Genomic DNA, 21,549 nt, shown 5'->3' on the forward strand with positions numbered 1-21,549 from the left:
AATTTGATGTAAAATGATCTTATTTGAGGCTTGTTTTTGTCATCATGTATGTAACCGAAATAAAACATTCATTCAATCGTTCAGAATGCTACATGCCCTACAATTCCTGGCTGTTTTGTAAACAGCACAAGTATATTTATATCCCTGTTGGTCTTAAAATCTGTCAAATTCTATTATTAAAAAAAAGTTTTGCATCTTCTTGCATAATCTAAGAAATAAGAAAAAATCTTCAATATAATAAAACTAAGTGGTGCTAGAAGATGTGTTAGTACATTTTGTCTCCTGATGTAGCAAACACAAGCACTGGTAGATACTGTAGCTTCTCAGTGTTTATAAGATGAGCACATATTAGGGCAAACAGTTGTGCTTCAGGTCAGAAGAGGACAGAATCCCTGCCTAGGAGAGCCTCGCAAGTTCAGATGGACACAGGGCAGATAATGATGCGATCCTCCAGCATCACACTGAGCACCAGGAAGATAAAGTAGAGCAGGAACATGGTGAAACCCAGAGCCTTATTCATACTCCACTTGCAGGATGCAATGGAGATGATGACAAAGAGGAGCATGATGAAGAGAAGCACAATAGCACAGAAGAGTCCATTGCTGCTGACAGCCACTGGAGCAAAACCATGAAAAGATGAGTACAGGAGCCATGGGACCGGAAGACTGAAGAAATACACAGAGACAAATTAGACTGAATGAAAATCTACCAACTAGGCACGAATCAACATTTCTTTCACTCATCATGACACTATAAACTCACCCCACAGTGATGTCGAAGATGTTACTGCCCACAGAGCTGGACACAGCCATGTCCCCGAGGCCTTTACGTGCCACAATCACACTGGTGATGAGGTCAGGGATAGACGTCCCTGCAGCCAGGATTGTCAGACCCATAATCTCCTCTGAGATGCCAATAGTCTCACCAACCTGGAGGGACAAACAACGCTAAGAGTAGAGGAAGCTACAGAGATGGAAATTATTCATTTTTCCCGTAACTGTTCTGGGGACACTAGATTTTTCTCAAAAACATTCTATGTTTGTATGAGTTTAACATAGTATGAATAAAAATATTGCAAAATTGTAGTCATGTGTCCTCAGCTTCCAGTGTTACTTTAACTGACCTGATGGGCCCACCACACCATGAGGTAGGAGAAGACTGCAATCCAAAAAATGGAGCCCAGAAAGGTAAACACAAAGAACTTTCTGGATTTCTGTTGGACAAAGTGAGTAACTACGATTAATACAATACTACAGGCTTTAAATTGAAGCAATGAGAAATATGTATTTTGAGTTTATAGAACAGCATGTTACTAATCACCAGGCCAAATCTGAGTAAAGAAAAACTGCAAAGTTTATGGAAACAAGTTCAAAATCCTGATAAAATGAGCAGTAATCTCTGCTATGGGATGCGGCGGGCATGCCTGCTGAATGCATCCAAGTCATGCTGGCTGGTAGGGAAGACTTGCTTCTCTTGACCAAGCTACAATCTTGCGGGTTTAAAATAAAAGCCAGAGTAGACGTGCAAAGCTACAGTTCCCCATGAGTCACACCCCGTGCTAGAACATCATCTTCCTCAGCAGAAATAAACACATTCATACAGCCTAAATTAGAAAATAGGGTGGAATTATTCATGTTTTTATAGGTACATGCTAAACAGGGGGGAATTTTCTTTCATGACTTGTTCATTATGATTTTAAGACTTGCTGCTTCACTGGTCCTGTCCAGCCAGCATGTTTGAGCCATTTATGCTAGAATCAAATTCAGAATCTGAGATTTTTCCTTTCTCCTAATCTGCCACAGAAACCTTATTTTTTTAAATGTGTCATTTAAGCCCTGTATGGAATAGCATAGCCTAGCCCAAGGACTCCCATGAGGGGGAATAAAGGGGAGAGCTTTCTGGGGCCCAGCCAAATTGGGGGCCCATGAAGGCCAAGAAAATTGCATTCCATTGTAAAAATAACCTGTGATAACCATATTTTATATGTATCCTAAAAAATACCCTCTCTTATCAAAGGAACAAATGGCTTCTCTGAAAACAGATTTAACTTTTTTGTTATTCTCATTATTATTATTTTGTAATTTTAACAATGTGGATTGGCACACTGACTAAACCATTTGGAAAGTAATGTCAGACTTCATCGCTCTGTAATAATCTGCACAAACGTCACAGTGTCAATAAATAAAGGACAATAAAGTAGAGAGAACTGAATTAGCTCTATAGTGAAAATAACTAAATAACCATGAAAATAAATAAAGGTGGAAATTGGCAAAAAAAAAAAAAAAAAGTTTAAAATGATCAAAATGTTGTGAAAAGTTTTAACAGAGTGGCAAAAACTGGATAAAAGTGGCAAAAACTGGTTTGAGAAAAGCCAAAAAAAGGGGGCAAAAATTGGCAGGAAAATGATGAAAAACAGTTAAAAAGTGACAAATTTCAATGTTTAAATGTTAAATTAATTGGCTGAAACAGTGATATAAAGGGTTAAAAGGTGGCACAAATAAGTAATTTGAACATCAGAACACAATAATTTCTTTACACACATTTCAGCTCCAAAATGAAGAAATGTTAGCCAAGACACTAGCACAAATGCTACTGATCCAACACACATGCATTGAAATCATCAATAAATCACAAATATAGCTAAAGCTAATGTAGCTACATAGATAGCATAGTGGTGTAGCTTACATATCTGCTTTGTGAGCTTAGCTTTATCTACGCTTATGTAGCTCTGTTTTCTACGTAGCTTACACAGCTAACAAAGCTACGTAAGCTATGTTTGCTGTGTTAGAAGTAAGTGTTGCAACTGTTTTGCAATTTTTTTTTTTTTTTTTTTTTTTTTTTTACTTTTAACTTTTGGTATCCTAACCATTATCGTAACCCTTACCCTAACCCTGTATGGAAGTTTAATTTTGATTTTATTTTGAAAGTTTTAGCATGTATTTCTGTCCTGAAAGAGACAGCACCACCTGGTTTGCAGCCAAACCACTCCAGTTTCCTAGCATGGTGTGTTTGTGACCAGATTTTGGTTTTCCTTCACAGACTTTAAAACACCACAGCTGATAGCAGAGGTGTGAGCCTGGGTCTTTACCTGGTTGCGGACATCTGGAACTGTGAGCCAGAGAGGGAAGATTATGGGTAGCAGGAGGAGGTAGGTGGCCTGTTTAATCGGTGTTTCAGGCCAGTCTAAAGACAGAGGTTCTTCTTCTTTCTCCTCCTCATCTTCACTTTCACTGGACTCATCGCTGTCGTCATCACTGTCATCATCATCGTCACCATCCTCACTGTCAGAGTCATCTGAATCTTCTCTGCCATCCTCACTACCTCCTCCTGGCTCATCCTCCTGAAGATATCACAATGGATGACAAAAGAGAGATAACAAAGAAGAAGAGGCCATCTGTCTGAAGTTTCTGCTCTGTTCATGGTCTCTTACATAGACAGGTATCAAAGACTGACTCCTGGGCTTTTTGACAACCATCAGGATGTGGTTGGAGAGTACCTTCTTGTCCTCTGGCTGCTCCTGCTTCTCTTTTCCTGCAGCTGGGGCACTATCTGGCTCTTTGGTCGGCTCAGTTCCTCCCCCAGCATCTGTGAATAGAGTCTCCAAAATTTTTCACATTTTGCTCGTGCTGTCACTTTTTCAATGAACTATCTACATCCAATACACACTTTATACTTTACAAAAGGGCAAAAACCAACAGTACGACATAAAGTGACGGCTAAGTCACTATTTAAAGAAGCTTGTGTTATCACAAAGAAGGACATTCAGCATGGACAGTTAATCTTCCTGCTGTCACAGATCTATTTTGACTCACTTGGCTCAGATTCTAAAGGATTTATATTTGATGTGAATCAGCTTTCAGACTCTCTCTCCAATTACCTTGACTTTTGTCCTGAGTTTTTCTCCCTGCTGTCCGTCTAGCCACATTACTCAGACTCTCAGCCTTATCCTTAAATTTTCCTATGAACAATCAAACAAGCAAGAATCTGTGATTAACAACTGTCATGAAATAACAATAAATGTACTTTTACTTTGTACTTTCATTGGTAAACATAGAGTAGTACACAAGAATTTTAGGATCAAAACGATCATAGTTTTTCCTGCAGCATGGAGCGGACTCACAGAAACCACTGTGCAGAATAAGATAAGATCAAACTCACTCTTAAATGAAATCCTATCATTCTGCACATGAAATCCACATCTTTTTTTCCTGCTGGACACATACACTGTCATAAAGGATGCAAGGATCTGCCTTTTTTCTTTCTAGCCAATGTCTCTTTGAAAGCAGCGTCCTCCAGCAAGAATGATCAATGGCAATGGTCTATAATGACAACCACGCAATACAGATCAAGATAGAGCATCATTTTATTATTCATTCTGATGTTTTGATCACAGCGCTTCAAACTTTAAACAAAAAATTCTCCTTTAACTCTTACAATATTGACCATATTATATAAAACATTTGACTCCTCCTGAAGAGTCCTTGTTTGTCTTTCTGTGTGGCAGTATCATTGTTTATGTAAGTAGGAATGTAACATGTAAATTATGTTGCTTTAACACATCTTATTGACAGCTGGGATCTCAAAAGAACATAGAATTTGAGAGGGGTCTGGCAGCAGAGCACATTGCTGATGGGCCACTCTCACAGACCATTCATCTGAGACACTGTATATCTCAGGAAGAAAGTGCTCTATTTTACGTTTTTTCAGGGTTTTTTTTAAATTCAACTTTAATCATAAACAAAGTCTGGCAGTTACATTCACGACAGCCACACTGCAAACATTAGGGACTAAGAAACGTTACATAAATACATTTAGAAAAAGATCAGACGACTAAACCAGGATTTAAAAAAAAAAGGTTGACCCATTTTAGAAGTAGTTTGCATGAATGCTGGCTCACCTTAGCTTTGTTAGCTTTAGCTAAAGCTAACATAACTATACTAGCTACGTAATAAATTATATAAGTGAGCTAGCATTGCTTAAGTAACGATAGCTTCAGCAAATAGAGCCACATAGAGAATGTAGCTACATAGAGAAAAAAGCCATGTAGCTGCTTTGTGATCTTAGCTTTAGCTACATTAGCTTCATAGCTATGTTAACTATGTAGCTTGCACAGCTAATGGAGCTATGTAAGCTACACTTGTTGCGTAGCTTTATTAAACATTTTGTAATCAGGTTTTGCAGGTCAGGTTTAGGACTTTTAACTTTTGGTAACCTAACCCTTATGTTAACCCTTACTCTAACCCTAAACAGAAGTTTAATCTGTTTTATTTTTAAAGTTTTAGCGTGTATTTCTGTTCTGAGATATATATGGCATCTCAGATGAATGGTTGTGAGAGTGGCCGTCAGAAATGAACGGGCTGCTGTCAGACTGTCTTGGAGAATTCAGGGATTGCTAGAAAAGGTTTTAAAGCCCACTCGGGCTGCTCATTGTGCAGCAGTACAATGCAAGGTTGCATGCAAGATAAGCAAACCAGGAGGTGAGGACACAAGGGAACAAATTATGAGATAAACAACAATGGACTTCCTTAGCAGCAATTTAACATTTGGAAAGTACCAGCCCATTATTTCAACAAGTAGCCTACATTTAAACAGACTCAATCATCATAGAATGGCTGCTATGCACTTAGATTTTTTCATATTTCACTGTAGTTCTTCAAAGATAACCCTCCAAAGACTTGAGGTGAGTATCTATCTGCTGAGTATCAATGTGGACTGAGTGCTGACTTTGTTTTGTAACTCTTTGCTAATCCATTTTTAGTATCACTCATCACAGGAAGATATAAAGTTATCAATCACTTGGTCAATCGTGGCATACTCACCCTCTCCTAAAGGGTCTAACGTGTGGATCATGAGCTGGAAGATGGTGTTTCTCATGGTGCTGTTGTGTAAAGAAGCTGAACTTCCCCCTCGCTGCAGGGAAGGCTTCACCTGAGGAAAGAGATGACTGAAGTCACAACTGACCTTATTAACAAGCAGGGAAACATCAGTGTAAGGCAACTGCATGATAGTGGAGGTATGGTTTGAATTTTTATGAGGCGTTACGTTTAGGGCTATCCATCCATCTTGGCAAGTCTAATGAATGTGATATCTCAGCAATGCTTTAATAGATTGTCATCAAACTCTGCACAACTATGTACTTTCTTCACCCAAGGATAGTTGACTGGATTCAAGTAGCCATTGGTCAACAATCGAATTCATTGGGCCTCATGTTCAACACTTGGGTTCTAGGCTATTCTTATAAACACAATACCTTTAGAACCTCTTGGCTCAGGAATGAACCAATTACATGTTGGGGGTCATAGATTAAGGTCTAAGTCTTTGGGCCTTGACCTCTAAAATCAAATTAACTTATTCAATTTAGGAGGTCAAGGTCATTGGGCCTCATGGTTTGTGCTTGATCATAAGATTCCAACAAACCACACTACCACAGAAAACACCCCAGCCTTTCATGTTGACCCACCACTGTACTTTCACTGTCCTGCATAGGAAGCCCCGCAGAGATAATTCATAAAAAGGATGATAGTTCTACTATAATTGTCTCTGCTGCAGTGACAGCTGAAGCGGGAGGCATTAAGTGTTTGTGTTCTCATCCATCAGAGCCATTATTGTAAACACAATATCTCAAAAATGCTTAAATTTAAGTTGTCATAAGTCACAGTCAGTGTCACTTGGCGCTATGATTATCCCTTGCTTTCCAGGCAATTCAAATTGAGAGATTTTCTTCTAACTTTGTACAAATGTCCACTATAATTCAGGAATGCACTGACTAGATTTTGGAGGTCAAATGTCAAGGTCATTGGGCTCAGACAGCCTTTGCTGATAACATTTCTACAAATCACACAATAGAAAACAGCAAATTAAGACCTCACAGAGGTGTATACACTCCTGATCAAAATTTTAAGACCAGTTGAAAAATTGCAAGAATTTGCATTTTGCACTGTTGGATCGTAAGACGCTTCTAAGTAGAGCGACAAAATACAAAAAGAAGAAATGGGAAGTGAGGCCAAAAAAATGAGTAAGCAATTTATTGAAAACAGCAATTGAACGGAAATAGTCTGTTCATCAGTTGATCAAAAGTTTCAGACCATAGCTCAAAAAAACCCCAAAAACCCCTTCAAAACAGAAATAAAAGTTTCAAAAAAATACTCAGTAATGAGTAGCTCCACCGTCTTGTTGATCACTTCAAAAATTTGTTTTGGCATGATTGATGCAAGTGTTTCCAGGAGGCTAGTGAAACTTCCCTTCCCATCCATCCCTAAATGTTCTCAATTGGATTTAGATCAGGGGAACATACAGGATGGTCCAAAAGAGTGATGTTATTCTCCTGGAAGAAGTCCTTTGTCAGGTGGGCATTGTGAACTGCAGCATTGTCCTGTTGAAAAACCCAGTCTTTCCAACACAGACGAGGGCTCTCAGTCATGAGGGATGCCTGCTGCAACATCTCCACATAGCCAGCCGCCATTTGACGCCCCTGCGCAACCTGATGCTCCATTGTTCCATTGAAGGAAAAAGCCCCCCAGATCATGATGGTGCCCCCTCCACTGTGACTCCTTGTCATGCCAGTAATGTTGGAAGCATAGAATGTAGAAAGAATTGGACAAACCCTTCATGATGTCAACCGTCTGCTTACAATAGGCAGACTCAAACAGCTCTTGAAGCCAATCCCCGGCGACTTCCATATTTAAATCGCTGTCTCAACCGAACCTTGGATCAACCTAACGGCCCGCCCACTGAGCACGACTTCCTGTCAGCTAACTAGCTAGCATTCCGGTTGACAGAAACATAGCCTCTGCCTGTTGAGCTATCTGTCAATCAAATGAGACGTCCGCAGTGAGGCTTTTCCTAAATATAATCTAAACCATTGTGGTACAAAAAAATTCACTCCCTGTACAGTGAAAGCACATGAAGACATTAGCTAATGAGACACATTTGTTTTTTGAACCAGGCTGTAAACCAGTTTATTTCTAGTGCAAAAAATGGCTGTTTAACAGGTGTCCAGACGGGACTTCCAGTGTTCCTGCAGCCAGCCTCAAGTGGACACTCGCGGTATTGCAATTTTTTGCACTTCTGCGTTGGCTTCATTTTTCAGGATCGGAGTTTGCTGCTTGGTTGGAAGCCATCAGGACTGTCAAGGTTAAATTTTTTCTCAACAAAGAATAAAACTTTCTTCTGCCTTTCAGTGTCCCATGTTTGGTGCACCCTTGCAAAGTCCAAACGGGCAATTTTATGGCGTTGAAGGAGACGAGGCTTTTGAAGATGTTTTTTGTTTTTTAAGGCCTTCCCTCACAGATGCTGTCTGATGGTTATTGGGCTGCAGTCGGCACCAGTAACAGCCTTAATTTGGGTCGAGGATGGCCCCGTGTCTTGACGGACAGCCAATCAGCTCCTCCAGATCAGCGCTGGTGTAATTTTTTTGGGTCTGTCACTTGACTTTTTTGTTCCATAGCCCTCAGGATCTTTTAAGAAATTCAAAATGACTGTCTTACTCTGTCCAACCTCAGCAGGGATGGTGCAAAGCAAGAAGCCTTGCTTATGCAGCTCAACAATCCGACCACGTTCAAAGATAGAAAGCCTTTTTGCCTTTGCCATCAGGAGGTCATGACAGTGTGAATACCTGACAGAAAATGACATTGAATCCACATTTTTTTTTTTTTTTTTGCAGATTTTGGCTTGTAAAGGCAAGTAAATTTTTTTTGTCTCACTCTAATTTCTTCTTTTTGCATTTTGAAGCTCTTCTTAGGTCTTAAAATTTTGATCAGGAGTGTATCTGCCAGGCAGAAGTTCTGGTAAACTATTGGTGCTTGAGGGAAAGCTAGACATGTAGAGCTTTAGACATGGTCCCTAGGATATGAGCTGTAACAGAAATATACTGTATAAAAGTGCACATTTTCAGTCTGAACTGTCTGGCTGTTAGTTTAGTTATTTGTACATGTTTTACCTTCAACCGATTCTTGTCCTCTGGAGAAGGAGGGGCATTATCTTCAGCATCCTCATCTGTCTGTGTGCAACAATGTTTTATTAAGTTACAATCAATGATTGGCAGATGGAAGCTGTATCCATATTGGTTAACCTTAAATGTTAATATTTGCGTTTCATATGTTAAACACCCCGGACTCTAGTCAGTCATACATGTCAGTGAAAAAAGGAAGCTGCAGGAATACTGTTTTGTGGAGGAATGCTACACTATTTTAAACATACTGTTCCTATAAAATGGATTCACCCCTTTGGATGTCTCAGCCTTTTATTGATTTTTATCCCAAAAAACAAACAAACAAAAAAAAAACCCACAAACATTCATGGTCAATATAATTTGGCTTTTCTGACAAAAAAAGTGAAAACAGATTTCAACATAGTGATGCAAATTAAATTAAAATATATGATATAAAATAAGTGACTGCATAAATATTCACCCCCTTCAAGTCATTATTTAGTAGTCACCTTTGGCCGCAATCACAGCGCTGAGTCTGCGTGGATGGGTCTCAATCAGGCTCAAACATCTGGACACTGCAATTTTACTCCATTTTTCTTTGCAAAATTACTCAAGGTCTGTCAGGTTACACAAGGATCGGGCATGAACAGCCACTCCAGAACATTCACCCTGTTGACTTTAAACCAAGTTTGTGTAGCTTTTGCGGTACGCTACGTATTACTGTCTTACTGGAAAATAAATCTTCTCCCAAGAAGTAGTTCTCTTGCAGACTAAATAAGCTTGTTCTCCAGGATTTTCAGATATTTTGCGGCATTCATTTTACCTTCTACCTTTAAACACCTTCCAAGGCCAGCTGCCAAGAAGCACCCTCACAGCATGATGCTGCCTTCATCATGCTTTACATTAGGGATTTTTGTGTTTGTGGTGGTGTGCAGTGTTTGGTGTTTGGCAAACATTGCGTCTTGTCTGATGGCCAAAAAGCACCATTTTGGTCTCATTAGACCAAAGAACTTTCTTCCAATTGACCACGGAGTCTCCCACATACCTTTTGGCAAACTCTAGTTGAGAATCAATTTGAGTTTTCTTTAACAGTAGCTTTCTCTGCCACTCTGCCATAGAGGTTTGACTGGTGAGGAATCGTGCAACAGTTGCTCTATGCAGAGTCTCTCCCATCTCAACAGATGAAGCTTCAAACTCCTTCAGAGTAGTCAGAAATGTCTTGGTGGCCTCTCTCACTAGTCTCCCTCTTGCATGGTCAATCAGTTTGTGAGTTCGGCCTGATCTTGGCAGATTTATACACGTGCTATATTCCTCCCATTTCTTGATGATGGATTTAACTGAACTCTTGGGGATGTTCATTGCCTTGGACTTTTTTTTTTGTATCCATCCCCTGACTTATACTTTTGAGTAACCTTTTCTCTCAGTTGCTTGGAGTGTTTTTTTGTCTTCATGAAATTTTGAAGTTTTGATTTTATTATTGTGTCATACATGCAATCTTATGCCCAGTTAGTTAATTAGTTAAATAAAGTATCTTGTCTCCTTTTCCAGGCTTTTGAGACAAAATTAGCAAGCTTAAACACATCAAACTTAAACAGCCATTCCAATTTTTGCTCATCAGTCAACTGCAGAATTTCAGGATTTTGACAAGTCATTTCATGAAGCAGTACTTCTCTTAAGTCATCATATTTGGTATTTTTGAGATTATTAGCACCTATTAGATGGACCTTTGTTGAATTTGGTTAGTCACTTATTTTACCTTTTATATTACATATTTTTATCTAATTGAGATTATTTTGTAGAAACCTGTTTTCATTTGACATGAAAGAGGTTTTCTTGTACGTTTTTGTCAAAAAAGCAAATGATATTGACCATGACTGAAATACAAAATCAATAAAAGGGAAAAAAAATCTAAATTTTAATCACTGTAGAATTACCCCTGAGTGTGCATAAAACTGCAGCTGTACTTTATTAAAATTAAGCATTAAGCACACCTACCAAGGTTAAACACAGTGGTGCTACAGTTTGCACAGAGCCATGGCTCCTTGAGGGATTAGTTTGCTGTGGCTGATCAGCTTTGGTGCCTTTGGTGCTTTAGTCAGTGTCATTTCATGCTTTTTTTTGTTGCAAAAGCCCAAAGTAGGTGGGAGCGGAGGTGTTATGAGTAAAGTGGGATCCTGTTTGAGTAACAAACCACTCTGCTTTCACTGAGTTTGAATAAGAGAGGGAAAAAACTAATACAATAAATCACATATCACCCATTGACACTGTGGAGTTGTTTGAAGTAATTTTTTACATAATATCAAAAATGCTTAATGAAGTGTCACAAAATCTATAATGTTGGACTCATCAAGAGCTGCTTATTTTTTGATTGCTGCCTTACTAGTCCTTAATCTCCCTTTGTTTCTTTTTTTTTTTTTTTTAATAAGCAAGAAATCATCTTTACTTTGAGGAATTATAAAAAAAAATGTGGGGGCTATGTTGGCAATCTGCTGGCTCTTTTTCCGAGAAACTTCTCAAGAAGTCAGGATGTAAAACTTTGGATTTTGGATTAGGGCCATGCTTACCTTTTCAGAGTCCTCCACTGCGATAATTTTGACGATGCTTTTGTGTTTGTGAAGTTGTGTCTTGAAGGCTCGCTCTATTTGCACATTAAACTTCATGAAAACCACATAGAGAGTATAACTGGTCACCAGCATCATGCTCTCCCACCACATGATGACATTATCCAAGAAGAACATGATGAGTAAGATGAGGTCAAATATGTAGAAGGATACGTCTCTGAAAAGCGGCCACCAGGTGAGATGAAGCACCTCCCTTGAGAATAAAGCACACATGCCAATCACAAACAAAATGTTAAAAACTGCTGAGCCAACAATGGTGCCGATACCCACGTTACTGTGGGCGATAAAGACTCCAATCAAGGAGGTGAAAAGCTCAGGAGCAGAGCCTCCAGCAGCCATGAAGGTGGCTCCTGCCACATCATCAGAGATGGCTAACTTGTCTGTGATTACTCCCAGAGCAGGTACAAAAAACTCATCACACACGATCGCAAGAGAAATAAACATGTATGTCATCCCGATGATGTGGAGGATCACCCAGCCTCGCCTGCGGTCTTCCACAGAAAAGATATCTTCAGGGTACTCGCCCTTCATATGCGGGGCTCCACCAGGAGCAGGAGGGACAGCGGTTGCAGGAGGGCCTGGATCTGGTATGGGTGTTTCCTGTGCAATCTCAGGAGCCACAAAGATGCAATGAACATAAGTCCGGTTTGTAATTGTGGATGTTGGAGAATCAGTGGTGGTGGATGCTTGAAAATCTGAAGTGGTACCCACAGAATGTACCACATGCATCTCTGGTGTAGTTTGACCTGTGTTCTCTAATCCATATGTTGTCATGAGACCCTCCTTTGGCTCTGGAGTTGCTGCTGTAGTCTCCTCGGCGTCCTCTGTTGAACCTTCTTCAAAATCCTCTCCCACCTGAGGCAAGAGAAAAGGCTCTTGCAGTCTAGCACTGATGGTCAGCTGGTACAGGGTACAGAGAAAAACTCCAGAGAGAAAGAACAAAACCCTACTCAGCTGCAGTCGCTTCCTTCTCGTACCATACATTTTGCTCCAAAGCTGTAATGCTACTGGCTATGCAGAATTAAGCAGCATAAATGGGCTTTGGTAGAGCAAAGGTCCAGCTCTCTCCCCAGCAGACTGTGGGGTGACAGGGTCCAAAGCTTCAGCAGGAAGATTCATGTTACATCCTTAACTTCTTGGAAAACCATTCCTATAGCAATAAAAGGAGGCGGCAGAGTTAACATGTCATCTAGACTGCAAGAGGCAAGACAGCAGTAAACATTTATATGAATCTGGACTATTCAGACAATGTAAAAAATATATAATAGTCTGCAATAAAGCATTAAAAAGAAACAGAAAATGCCTGCTTGTGCAAAATGAGGGACGAAAAATAGACTAACAAAATCAAATGCATTCAGAAATGACTGACATGGACATGAAACTGGATAATGACCACCATATATATGATGGGGCTGGGTTTAGTCAGTACCAGTACAAAAACAACCAATAAAAAACTGCATTTTTACTTACAGAGATGCAAAAATGTGCTCAAGCAGAACTCCACAGCTGGCCAGTGTGGTACAAGCTAAAGTCCAAACTGCTGCCAATGGCCAAAGGGTTAAGTAGGACACAGGACGAGTGTTCACAATGGATCAGCATAATACCTGAAGTCTTCTAAGAGGATTATGAGCATTGTCTCACTCTCACTTTATCATGAGCCTTCCATAGGAATATTTCATTGGAATAAAAGCTGAGCTGTTGCCGATTGCTACAATGATGCATGACTAATAGAAATCCAAAAACTTTAACAAAGCCTTACTCTTGGATATAAAACTTATGTAAGTAACTGTAGTTTCAGCTTTCTTGTGGAGACACCTGTGGATCTGAGAATTTGTTTACTTTCACTAATTACAGAACAAAACCATTTTATTTATCAGCTCTATCAACATATGCATAAAAACTTCAGTCAGGGTTTGAGCTGTCACTTAGGAAAGCATCGTGGCAAAAAAAAAAAAGATATTTATTTAGACTTGAGAAAAAGAGCTGTTGATGCTCACAAAGGAGGAGATGGAAATACAAAGATATCACAGTGTTTTCAAGTGTCAAGACCTGGAGTGAGAAGTATCATCAAGAAATTCAAGGAGAGCTGCAAAATACAGAACAAGCCTGGCAGAGGTAGGAAGCTAAAGAGTTCAACGATTCTGGATAGAAAACTAGTGAGAGATGTGTCTAAAGACCTAAGAGCAACTGCCAGGACCTTAGTGAGAGACTAAGGGCCAATCCCATTTCTACCCCTTAGCCCTTCCCCTTTGTGTACTCCTTCCCTTTCCCCCTTGAAACAGAGTGGTAAAGGATAGTGGTGAAAACCTTCCCTTAAGAAATGAGACACCACTTGATTGCTGTTGATCATCACATATTGCTGATAAATAGCTGCATCATCAGAGGTGACAATAAAGCTTCAACCATCTCGTTCATACTATGGGTCTCTGTGGATCTTCTCCATTTGTTACCTCCATATGTGATCGGCAGGTTTTGTGCGATTATGCGTACTGGAAGCAGGTCCTTTAGCCAGATGAGACCAAACTATAGCTCTTTGGCCTATGTGTGGAGAAAGAAGACACAAAGAACCCCACAGTGAAACATAGCGGTGGAGTATAATGCCGTGAGGATGCTTCAGTGTGCCTGGAACTGGGAATCTGGTAGAAGTGGAAGGAATCATGAAGAGAGAAGGATATGTAAAGATTCTGAAAGAAAACCTCAAACAGTCAGCAGCAAAACTGGGTCTGGGTCGTCGCTTTGTCTTCCACAGGACAACAACCCAAAACATACGTCGCTCCTGGTGAAGGTTTACCTCTAGAAGACGAAAGTGAACATTATTCACTGAAAGCCCTTGCTTGAATTTCATTGAAAATATGTGGGGTGAATTAAAGACCAAGGTCCATGCCAGAAGGCCATCAGATCTAGAGGAGCTTAAGAGACTGGCCAAAGGTGAATGAGCTGGGATTCCTCAGGAGACAAGTCTAAAACTACAACAAATGACTGCAGGCTGTTATCAAGCAAAAAGGAGACACAACTGACTATTAGCATCAGGAGGGCTAATAACTTTGTTTCTGTGTGCAAAGTAAAATGATGAAATTATCCAAAATTAAACTAGGATGTTTGGAAAGCTGTATCAAAAATTCCTTGTTCTGTTTTGACAGCACTTTGGAAATGCTTAAAAAAGACATTTATAAAGGGGGGCTGATAATTTCTTCCTCATCTGTGTGGCAAAGGAACTAAAACAACTGCCAAGGCACACATCAGCAGTTGTGAGGGAATGCAAAAGTACTGCAAAAACAGATAATATTCTCACTAGTCCCCTAACAAATTTTTCTGAAATTCAAATTTGCCAGGCACTTTGTATGACTTAACGCTAAGACCACTTGGCCAGGACAAATATTAACATTAATGTTTTTCTTCAACTGAACATTAAAAAAATGCAAAACTTGTTAAGGTCACAATTTAGATCAGAAACTAGGTGTACATGAAATGAGGATACCAGCATATGAATTAGTGCTCTGTTTATTAAAATGCTAATTTCTACTATACATTTTTTCACTTTCAGTAAAAAAGTAACAGTACAAAAATTTATGAAATACTTCTATATTAGATCACTTGAATATGACATCTATTCACATTTATTTCATCTTACAGTTGGGTGTACAATCTACTTTGTAAAGAGGAAATGTCTTTTTGGCAAAAACAACAAAGACAACACCAGTTACTTAAAAATATAGATATTGTACTAAAGTTAACAAAACACAATGTGATGTTTAGAAAATCGAAACCCCATATCTAAAGGAAAATACAACATAGAGACATGTCAATGTTGAAACTGAGAAAATGTTTTTCCTTTTAAGATAACTAGATGGTTATTTCATATTTGAATCCAATAAAAAAACACTTTATGAATTGAGGTTTTACAAATTACTGGATGGATATTAAGCCTTTATAAAATACTCCTTTCTCTGCATCAGAATATTTCAGATTGATTTTTTTTATAGAGACAACATTATAAAAGGATTTATGTGAAAAGAATTAAAAAATGATTAAACTACCCAGATCTTTCATTGAAGCTTACACTCATCTAATTCAGTTCTTGTTAGCTTGCAATGCCAAACAAGTTAAAAAAGACAATAAGGTTAATGGATGGAAAATAGCCCACAAATCTATTCTCAAGGATCTATAGATTGTTTTCCCACAACCCTGAGATACTTTGAACATCTGGGCCATGTCTAGCCATCCCAGTGGATGATAGTGATGCAATGCTGATCATATATTATAGAGGACATCTGATGTATCCATAATGCAAGACTAAGCAAAGCACCACAAAGATCAAATAGACCAGTAACAAGGTGAAACCTAGCACTTTACTCATCTTCCACTTAAAGGATGCAATGGAGATGATGAAAAAGAAGAGCGCAAGAAAGAGCAGCATCATGGCACAAACGAGCCCACTTGTGTCCACAGGCAGCGGAGCGAAACCGTGGACGGATGAAAACAGGAGCCATGGAAGTGGCAGTCTTTGACATAAAAAGGAGAGAGAAATAAACTGTATGTTAATCATATTTTTATTATAATTATGACACAAAGAGCTGTTAAAACTCACCCCAACGTAATGAAAAAGATGTTACGACCCATGGAGCTGGACACTGCCATGTCTCCCAGGCCTTTACGGGTCACGATCGCGGTAGAGATGAGTATGGATGACTCCGCAGCAACACCAATCAAAATGGGATCAAATATGCCAATGGCAAAGGTCTCAACCACCTAAAGAACAGACCAATGTTAAGAGGAGATAGAAGCTTATCAATTACTCTCATGTATTGCAAAACTTAATGTATGAATGAATCAATCTTAATTGGCTATTTAATATCAAATAACTTTTTCTATATGAATTTTTTGTAACATTTATTTTGGTGGGCCCTAATTACCTAGAAATTTTATAGTATTAAGTGTGATTATCTCGTAATTTAGCAAGAATAAGGATAATTACCTTGTAATAAGTTGGCATTTTACCAAGTAATAGCTCAAAAATATGGTAATATTAAGGAAATATTTACCTAGTAATAATACAATAATAAGCAAGTAATTCCTTGTAACATTATGGCAATTATCTTGTAATTAGGTGGAATTTTACCCTAACCCTAACCCCCCAACCCTGATCCTCTAACCATAAGGCTTACCATGAAAATTACTTGAAAATTATTTAGGAAGGACTTTAATCTAGAGGGACAAAATAAAGGAATTGCCTGGGAAATATCAAGCAATTTATCTTATTTTTAAGAAACTACTCGGTAAAATACCAGATAAGTACCAGAGAATTGAATTGCCACAATATTACCAGGGTTAGGAGTTGTCAAGGGTATAATCAATCTCTCCCACAGTCGGTGACCCTGTGGTTTAAAGAAAAAAATCTATAAATCCCTGCATTAACATGCATTATGTGGAGGCATGATGTAAAATGTGTTCTGAAACCACCAAGTGGGCCACAACATCCCAAGGGTTAGGGGTAAGGGTTAAAGTAAAATACCACCTAATTACCAGAGGATTGACACAAAATTATGAGGAATTACTTGATAAATAATATATTTTACTAGATAATGACTGCCTTAGTATTACTAAGTTATTACTTGGTAAAATGCCAGATTGTTACTGGGTAATTATTGTCTTATCCTTGAGAGATTAATAGAAAACTACACATTCTATCATATTATCAATAGATAATTAATGCCCACTAAAAAAAAGTGCTACCAAGAATTTTAATCAATAGAATAAAAAAGGAAACACAACCAAAATAGAACTGTTTCAGTTGGCATTCTCTTTTCTAAACACTGACTGACAACAAGACAATTAATAAATATCAAATTCCACCTTAAAATGTGAGCTTAATCTACCTGATGGGTCCACCACACCATGAAGTAAGAGAAGACAGCAATCCAAAGAATAGACACCAGGAAGGTGAGCACAAAGAATTTTCTGGATTTCTGTTTGACAAAGTGGATAATGAAAAGGTAAAATTCTGTGCTGATGAATGCCAGACTCCACTGGTGTGTCATGGTCTTTACCTGGTTGCGGACATCTGGAAGTGTGAGCCACAGAGAGAGGATTACGGGCAGCAGGAGGAGATATCTGGCTTGTTTACATTGTGTATCAGGCCACTTCAGAGACAGAGGCTTATCCCCTTTCTCTTCTTCTTTTTCTGTCTTTCCATTTACATCCTCAAAATTATCAACAGGTCTTTTAAGCATGCTGTCCATCTTAATGTCCTCTTCATCACTTGAGTCAGGATTGATAGCATTTTTCAAGTCTTGTGGGCCATCCTTTTCTGTAAGCACACACACCTGAAAAAAAGATGCAGGAATTAGTTCATGTTTTAAAAGATAAATTCATTTTACTGAAGTTGTAATCTTATCAGCCTTTTGGTTATGAGCATATGACCTTTGAAGATTTATTTCATGTTACGCTGTTGTCTTGAAGTTGCATGTCATATGAAAATGCTAATTCAGTAAAGTTGACTTGACCAGTAAATTGGCTGTTGTGGTAACAAGTTTTAAAAATGACCAAGCTAAGCTATTAACAGTAGGTTAAGATACAAGATGTGATGTTTATTTAATTTTTGTTTCATGAGCATTTCTTATTGGCTTTCTGCCACTAGTGTTAAAAAACTGCTCAAGCTCTGTCAGGCTGCTTGGGGATTGGACATGAACAGCCCTTTTCAAGTCCAGCCAAAAATTCTCTATTGGACTGAGGTCTCGTTTTGACTCGGCCACTCCCAAACATTCACCTTGTTGTCTTTAAACTATTTCTGTGTAGCTTTTTCGCAGACTTCAAAGATTGCACTCCAGGATTTTCCTGTATTTTGCTGCATTCCTTTTACCCTCTACCTTTACAGGCCTTCTGGGGCGGGCTGCCAAGAAGCATCTTCACAGCATGATGCTGCGACCAATGTGCTTCACAGTGGGGATGGTGTGTTTGTGGTAATGTACAGTGTTTGTTGTCTGCAAAACATTGGTCATTAGACAAAAATCAAATCTGATGGCCAAAAAAAGCACATTGCTTTGTAGAAATCTGTGTTCACTTTGACATTAAAGAGGGTTTTTGTATTCACATGTCAAAAGCCAAATTATATAAACCATGGTTGATTTACAAAATCAATAAACCTAAACCATGACAGTAAAACATCCAAGGGGGTGAATACCTTTTCATGATCAGTCTGAGTTGTGTACTGATGGGAAAATGTATACAATCAATTTAAATAAAAGATAAGAAGATATGTTACTGGAGTACTTACATTTTCCTGTTCTTCAGCATAAATATTCTCCACACTGCCCTTGTGACAACATCGGCTCTTGAAAGCTCTCTCTATTTTGCTGTTATATTTCATGAAAATTGCATAAAGAATATAGTTGATCACCATGAAAATGTTCTCCCACCACTCAATGGCATTATCCAAACAGAACTTGATGAATGAGGAGAGACAAAGTACGTAGAAGAAAACATCTCTGAAAAGTGGCCACCAGTTCAGATGAAGCACCTTTCGTGAAAATAAAGCACACAAGCCAATCACAAAGACAACGTTGAAAACAGAAGGGCCGATGATCACACTGGCACTCGCGTGCCTATGGGTGAGGAAGAGTCCTAGTACAGTGGCAAAAAACTTAGGAGCAGAAATGCCTGCAGCCATGAAAATGGCCCCAGTGACATCAGCTGAGATGGCTAACTTGTCTGTGATTACTTCCAGAGAAGGAACAAAAAACTCATCACACACAATTAAAAGGGAAACGAACATGTATGACATCCCAAGAATGTGGAGGATCACCCAGCCTCTTCTGCGGTCTTCAATAGAAAACAAATCCGCAAGGAATGCTCTAGGGGAAGCAGGAGGGATGTCTGTTACAGGCTCAGGGTCTACAGTCAGTTCTGGCAATGGTGGAGACTCAGTAAGGATGGATGTTTTATTATCTGAGGTATCCAGATGATTTATTTGTGCTGTTGCTTGACCTATGAAATCCAATCCATGTGTTGCTGTGAAAGGTTCCTCCTGCTCAGTCTGTCTTGGAATCTCCCCAACCCTCTCTGTTGAATCCTCTCCAAAACGTGGTGAGGGAAGAGTTTCATACAGTCTTTCATCAGTGATGGGCTGGCAGAAGGTAGATAGAAGTATCACAGAGAGGACAAACAAGACTTTACACAGCTGCAGTCGCCTTTTTCTTGCACAGTTCATTTTGCTCCCAAGATGATGTGTTTCCAGTTACAAGAAGGCAAAGCTGCATAAAGGGGCAATGCTAAAGAGCAGTTTCAGCTTTCTTCACCTGCAGACAATGGAGGGAAACTTTCTCACAGCTTCAGAGGTGCTTCTTGTATTGGCCCTTAGCCTAAAGTAAAGATAGACAATGTGACAACCAGAGGTGGAAAAAGTACATGACTATTGTACTCAAGTACAAGCTACTCTGGTTAAAATTGACTCAAGTAAAAGTAAAAGGTATTTTATTAAAAATGGACTTTAAGTATTGAGTACTGAGTAACTTCTGAGGCTGGGCAGTTTATCGAAACTATGTTAAATTACAATTTTCTAAACTGCAGAAGGTGCAATATTTCTCTAAACTGAAATGTGTGTCACAATACCAGTTTAATACATTTTTTGCAGCTCAAATGTTATGCTCTAGATCATGCAAGCACCTAAGAATATATTTTTAGTGTAGTTTGCAGAAAAAACACTACCATAATTTTGCAAACATTTTTCTTATCAAAAATGAGAATGACATAAAATTGAGCATTCCCTTCAATACAACTGACTCTAAATAATTGCAATTAGATGTTTTTTCAAAATCGTTCAGCCCTATTTGTCACTGACTTTCATATTGATGTTTACACCTCACTTATTTTACAGAGCTTGTCAGAATAACTGCTTATAAGGTTGTCAGACAATTTACTAATGTGACTGAAGTAGAGAAGTAAAGATTCATACAGATTCATGCGTCATCTAATTTCATTCAGACATAAAGGCCTGGCCTACCAGAAAGAACAGCTTTTGTTTAGTCTATCTAATATTGTGTTGGTTATAAGGTAGAATGATTAATGCGTGTGTTTTCTGACAATTACACAAGATAAGGAACTTCCAAAATAAAAGCATACCAAATCACAGTTGTGATATTGGAAAAAATGTTTTCCCCCAAATCATTCAGCTTAGCTACTGAGGAGCCATAAAGTAAAATATTATTTTTCCTTACTGGCAATAACAACATCTGATTAAGGTTCAGGTCGTTAGGTTAAGCCATAACTTTATATACAACAGCGTTTATGGGATGAAATGTGGAATCACTATCTTGCTATATGCTATTGTGTACTCAAGAGGGAAAAGTACAAGAGGATTGTAATCAAGTAAAAATGCAGTTACTGTAGTTAAAAATTACTTAGGCTAAGTAGAAGTAAAAGAACCGATTTCAAAATGTACTCAAAAAATACAAGTACCCCCAAAAACTACTCAACTACAATAATTTGAGTAAATGCAATTAGTTACTTTCCAGTCCTGGTGAAAACCAAGCAGCAAATGATTGGCAAAACTGACAGTTTTAAGCATTCAATAATATTCAATCATAGCAGCGAGCCAGTAAGTGCTCTCATCAAACTTGGAGTTATCTAAGAGGATTACATAACTGCCAAACTAAAGAAAACAATGAGAAACAATATTACCTTGAAATGCAAAGCTCTTGTCACCAATTTCGTTACAGAGTCATAACCATATGTTGTGTGGCTAGCTCCAGGGATAAAACTAAGCTAGTTTGGTTTTTTGACGCCAGGGGTGGGAACGCCCTTCTAATGACCATAATACAACCTCCTATACCCTGATTTACGCAGCTGTTGGCTGCTTGGCACTAAAGATAATGACTTAACCCAAAATATATGTCAGAAATGACAATTAAAAATTTCAGGCAGTGATTTTTACCTCCCTGACATACTGAAGCGTTTCCAATCACATTCTGTTCAGTCCGCTTGACTCCGCGGCGAGTCTTTTGT

General features: G+C 38.7%; 2 protein-coding genes across 4 annotated transcripts; both read right to left on the reverse strand.

Moving 5' to 3' along the window:
* Nucleotides 1–415: 415 nt before the first annotated feature.
* Nucleotides 416–12,534, reverse strand: LOC121514514 (sodium/potassium/calcium exchanger 1-like). Its single transcript, XM_041794654.1, has 9 exons — nucleotides 11,494–12,534; nucleotides 8,939–8,998; nucleotides 5,820–5,928; nucleotides 3,878–3,958; nucleotides 3,497–3,585; nucleotides 3,089–3,340; nucleotides 1,124–1,213; nucleotides 763–929; nucleotides 416–665 (listed from the first exon to the last, which is right to left on the reverse strand). The coding sequence occupies exons 1-9, from the start codon at nucleotides 12,532–12,534 to the stop codon at nucleotides 416–418; spliced, it is 2,139 nt and encodes a 712-aa protein (XP_041650588.1).
* A 2,520-nt stretch (nucleotides 12,535–15,054) lies between these two features.
* LOC121515712 (sodium/potassium/calcium exchanger 1-like) lies at nucleotides 15,055–21,547 on the reverse strand. 3 transcript variants are annotated; one of them, XM_041796632.1, is made up of 6 exons: nucleotides 21,479–21,547; nucleotides 18,824–19,907; nucleotides 17,598–17,873; nucleotides 17,427–17,516; nucleotides 16,139–16,299; nucleotides 15,055–16,052 (listed from the first exon to the last, which is right to left on the reverse strand). In XM_041796632.1, the coding sequence occupies exons 2-6, from the start codon at nucleotides 19,754–19,756 to the stop codon at nucleotides 15,809–15,811; spliced, it is 1,704 nt and encodes a 567-aa protein (XP_041652566.1). In that variant the 5' UTR covers nucleotides 19,757–19,907; nucleotides 21,479–21,547; the 3' UTR covers nucleotides 15,055–15,808. The 3 variants fall into 3 exon arrangements, with proteins under 3 accessions (XP_041652566.1, XP_041652564.1, XP_041652567.1); XM_041796630.1 differs by having other exon boundaries at nucleotides 21,226–21,529; XM_041796633.1 differs by lacking the exon at nucleotides 18,824–19,907 and having other exon boundaries at nucleotides 21,226–21,529.
* Between the last annotated feature and the right edge of the window lie 2 nt (nucleotides 21,548–21,549).

This window comes from Cheilinus undulatus, linkage group 9, assembly GCF_018320785.1.
Source record: "Cheilinus undulatus linkage group 9, ASM1832078v1, whole genome shotgun sequence".
Classification (NCBI taxonomy): Eukaryota; Metazoa; Chordata; class Actinopteri; order Labriformes; family Labridae; genus Cheilinus; species Cheilinus undulatus.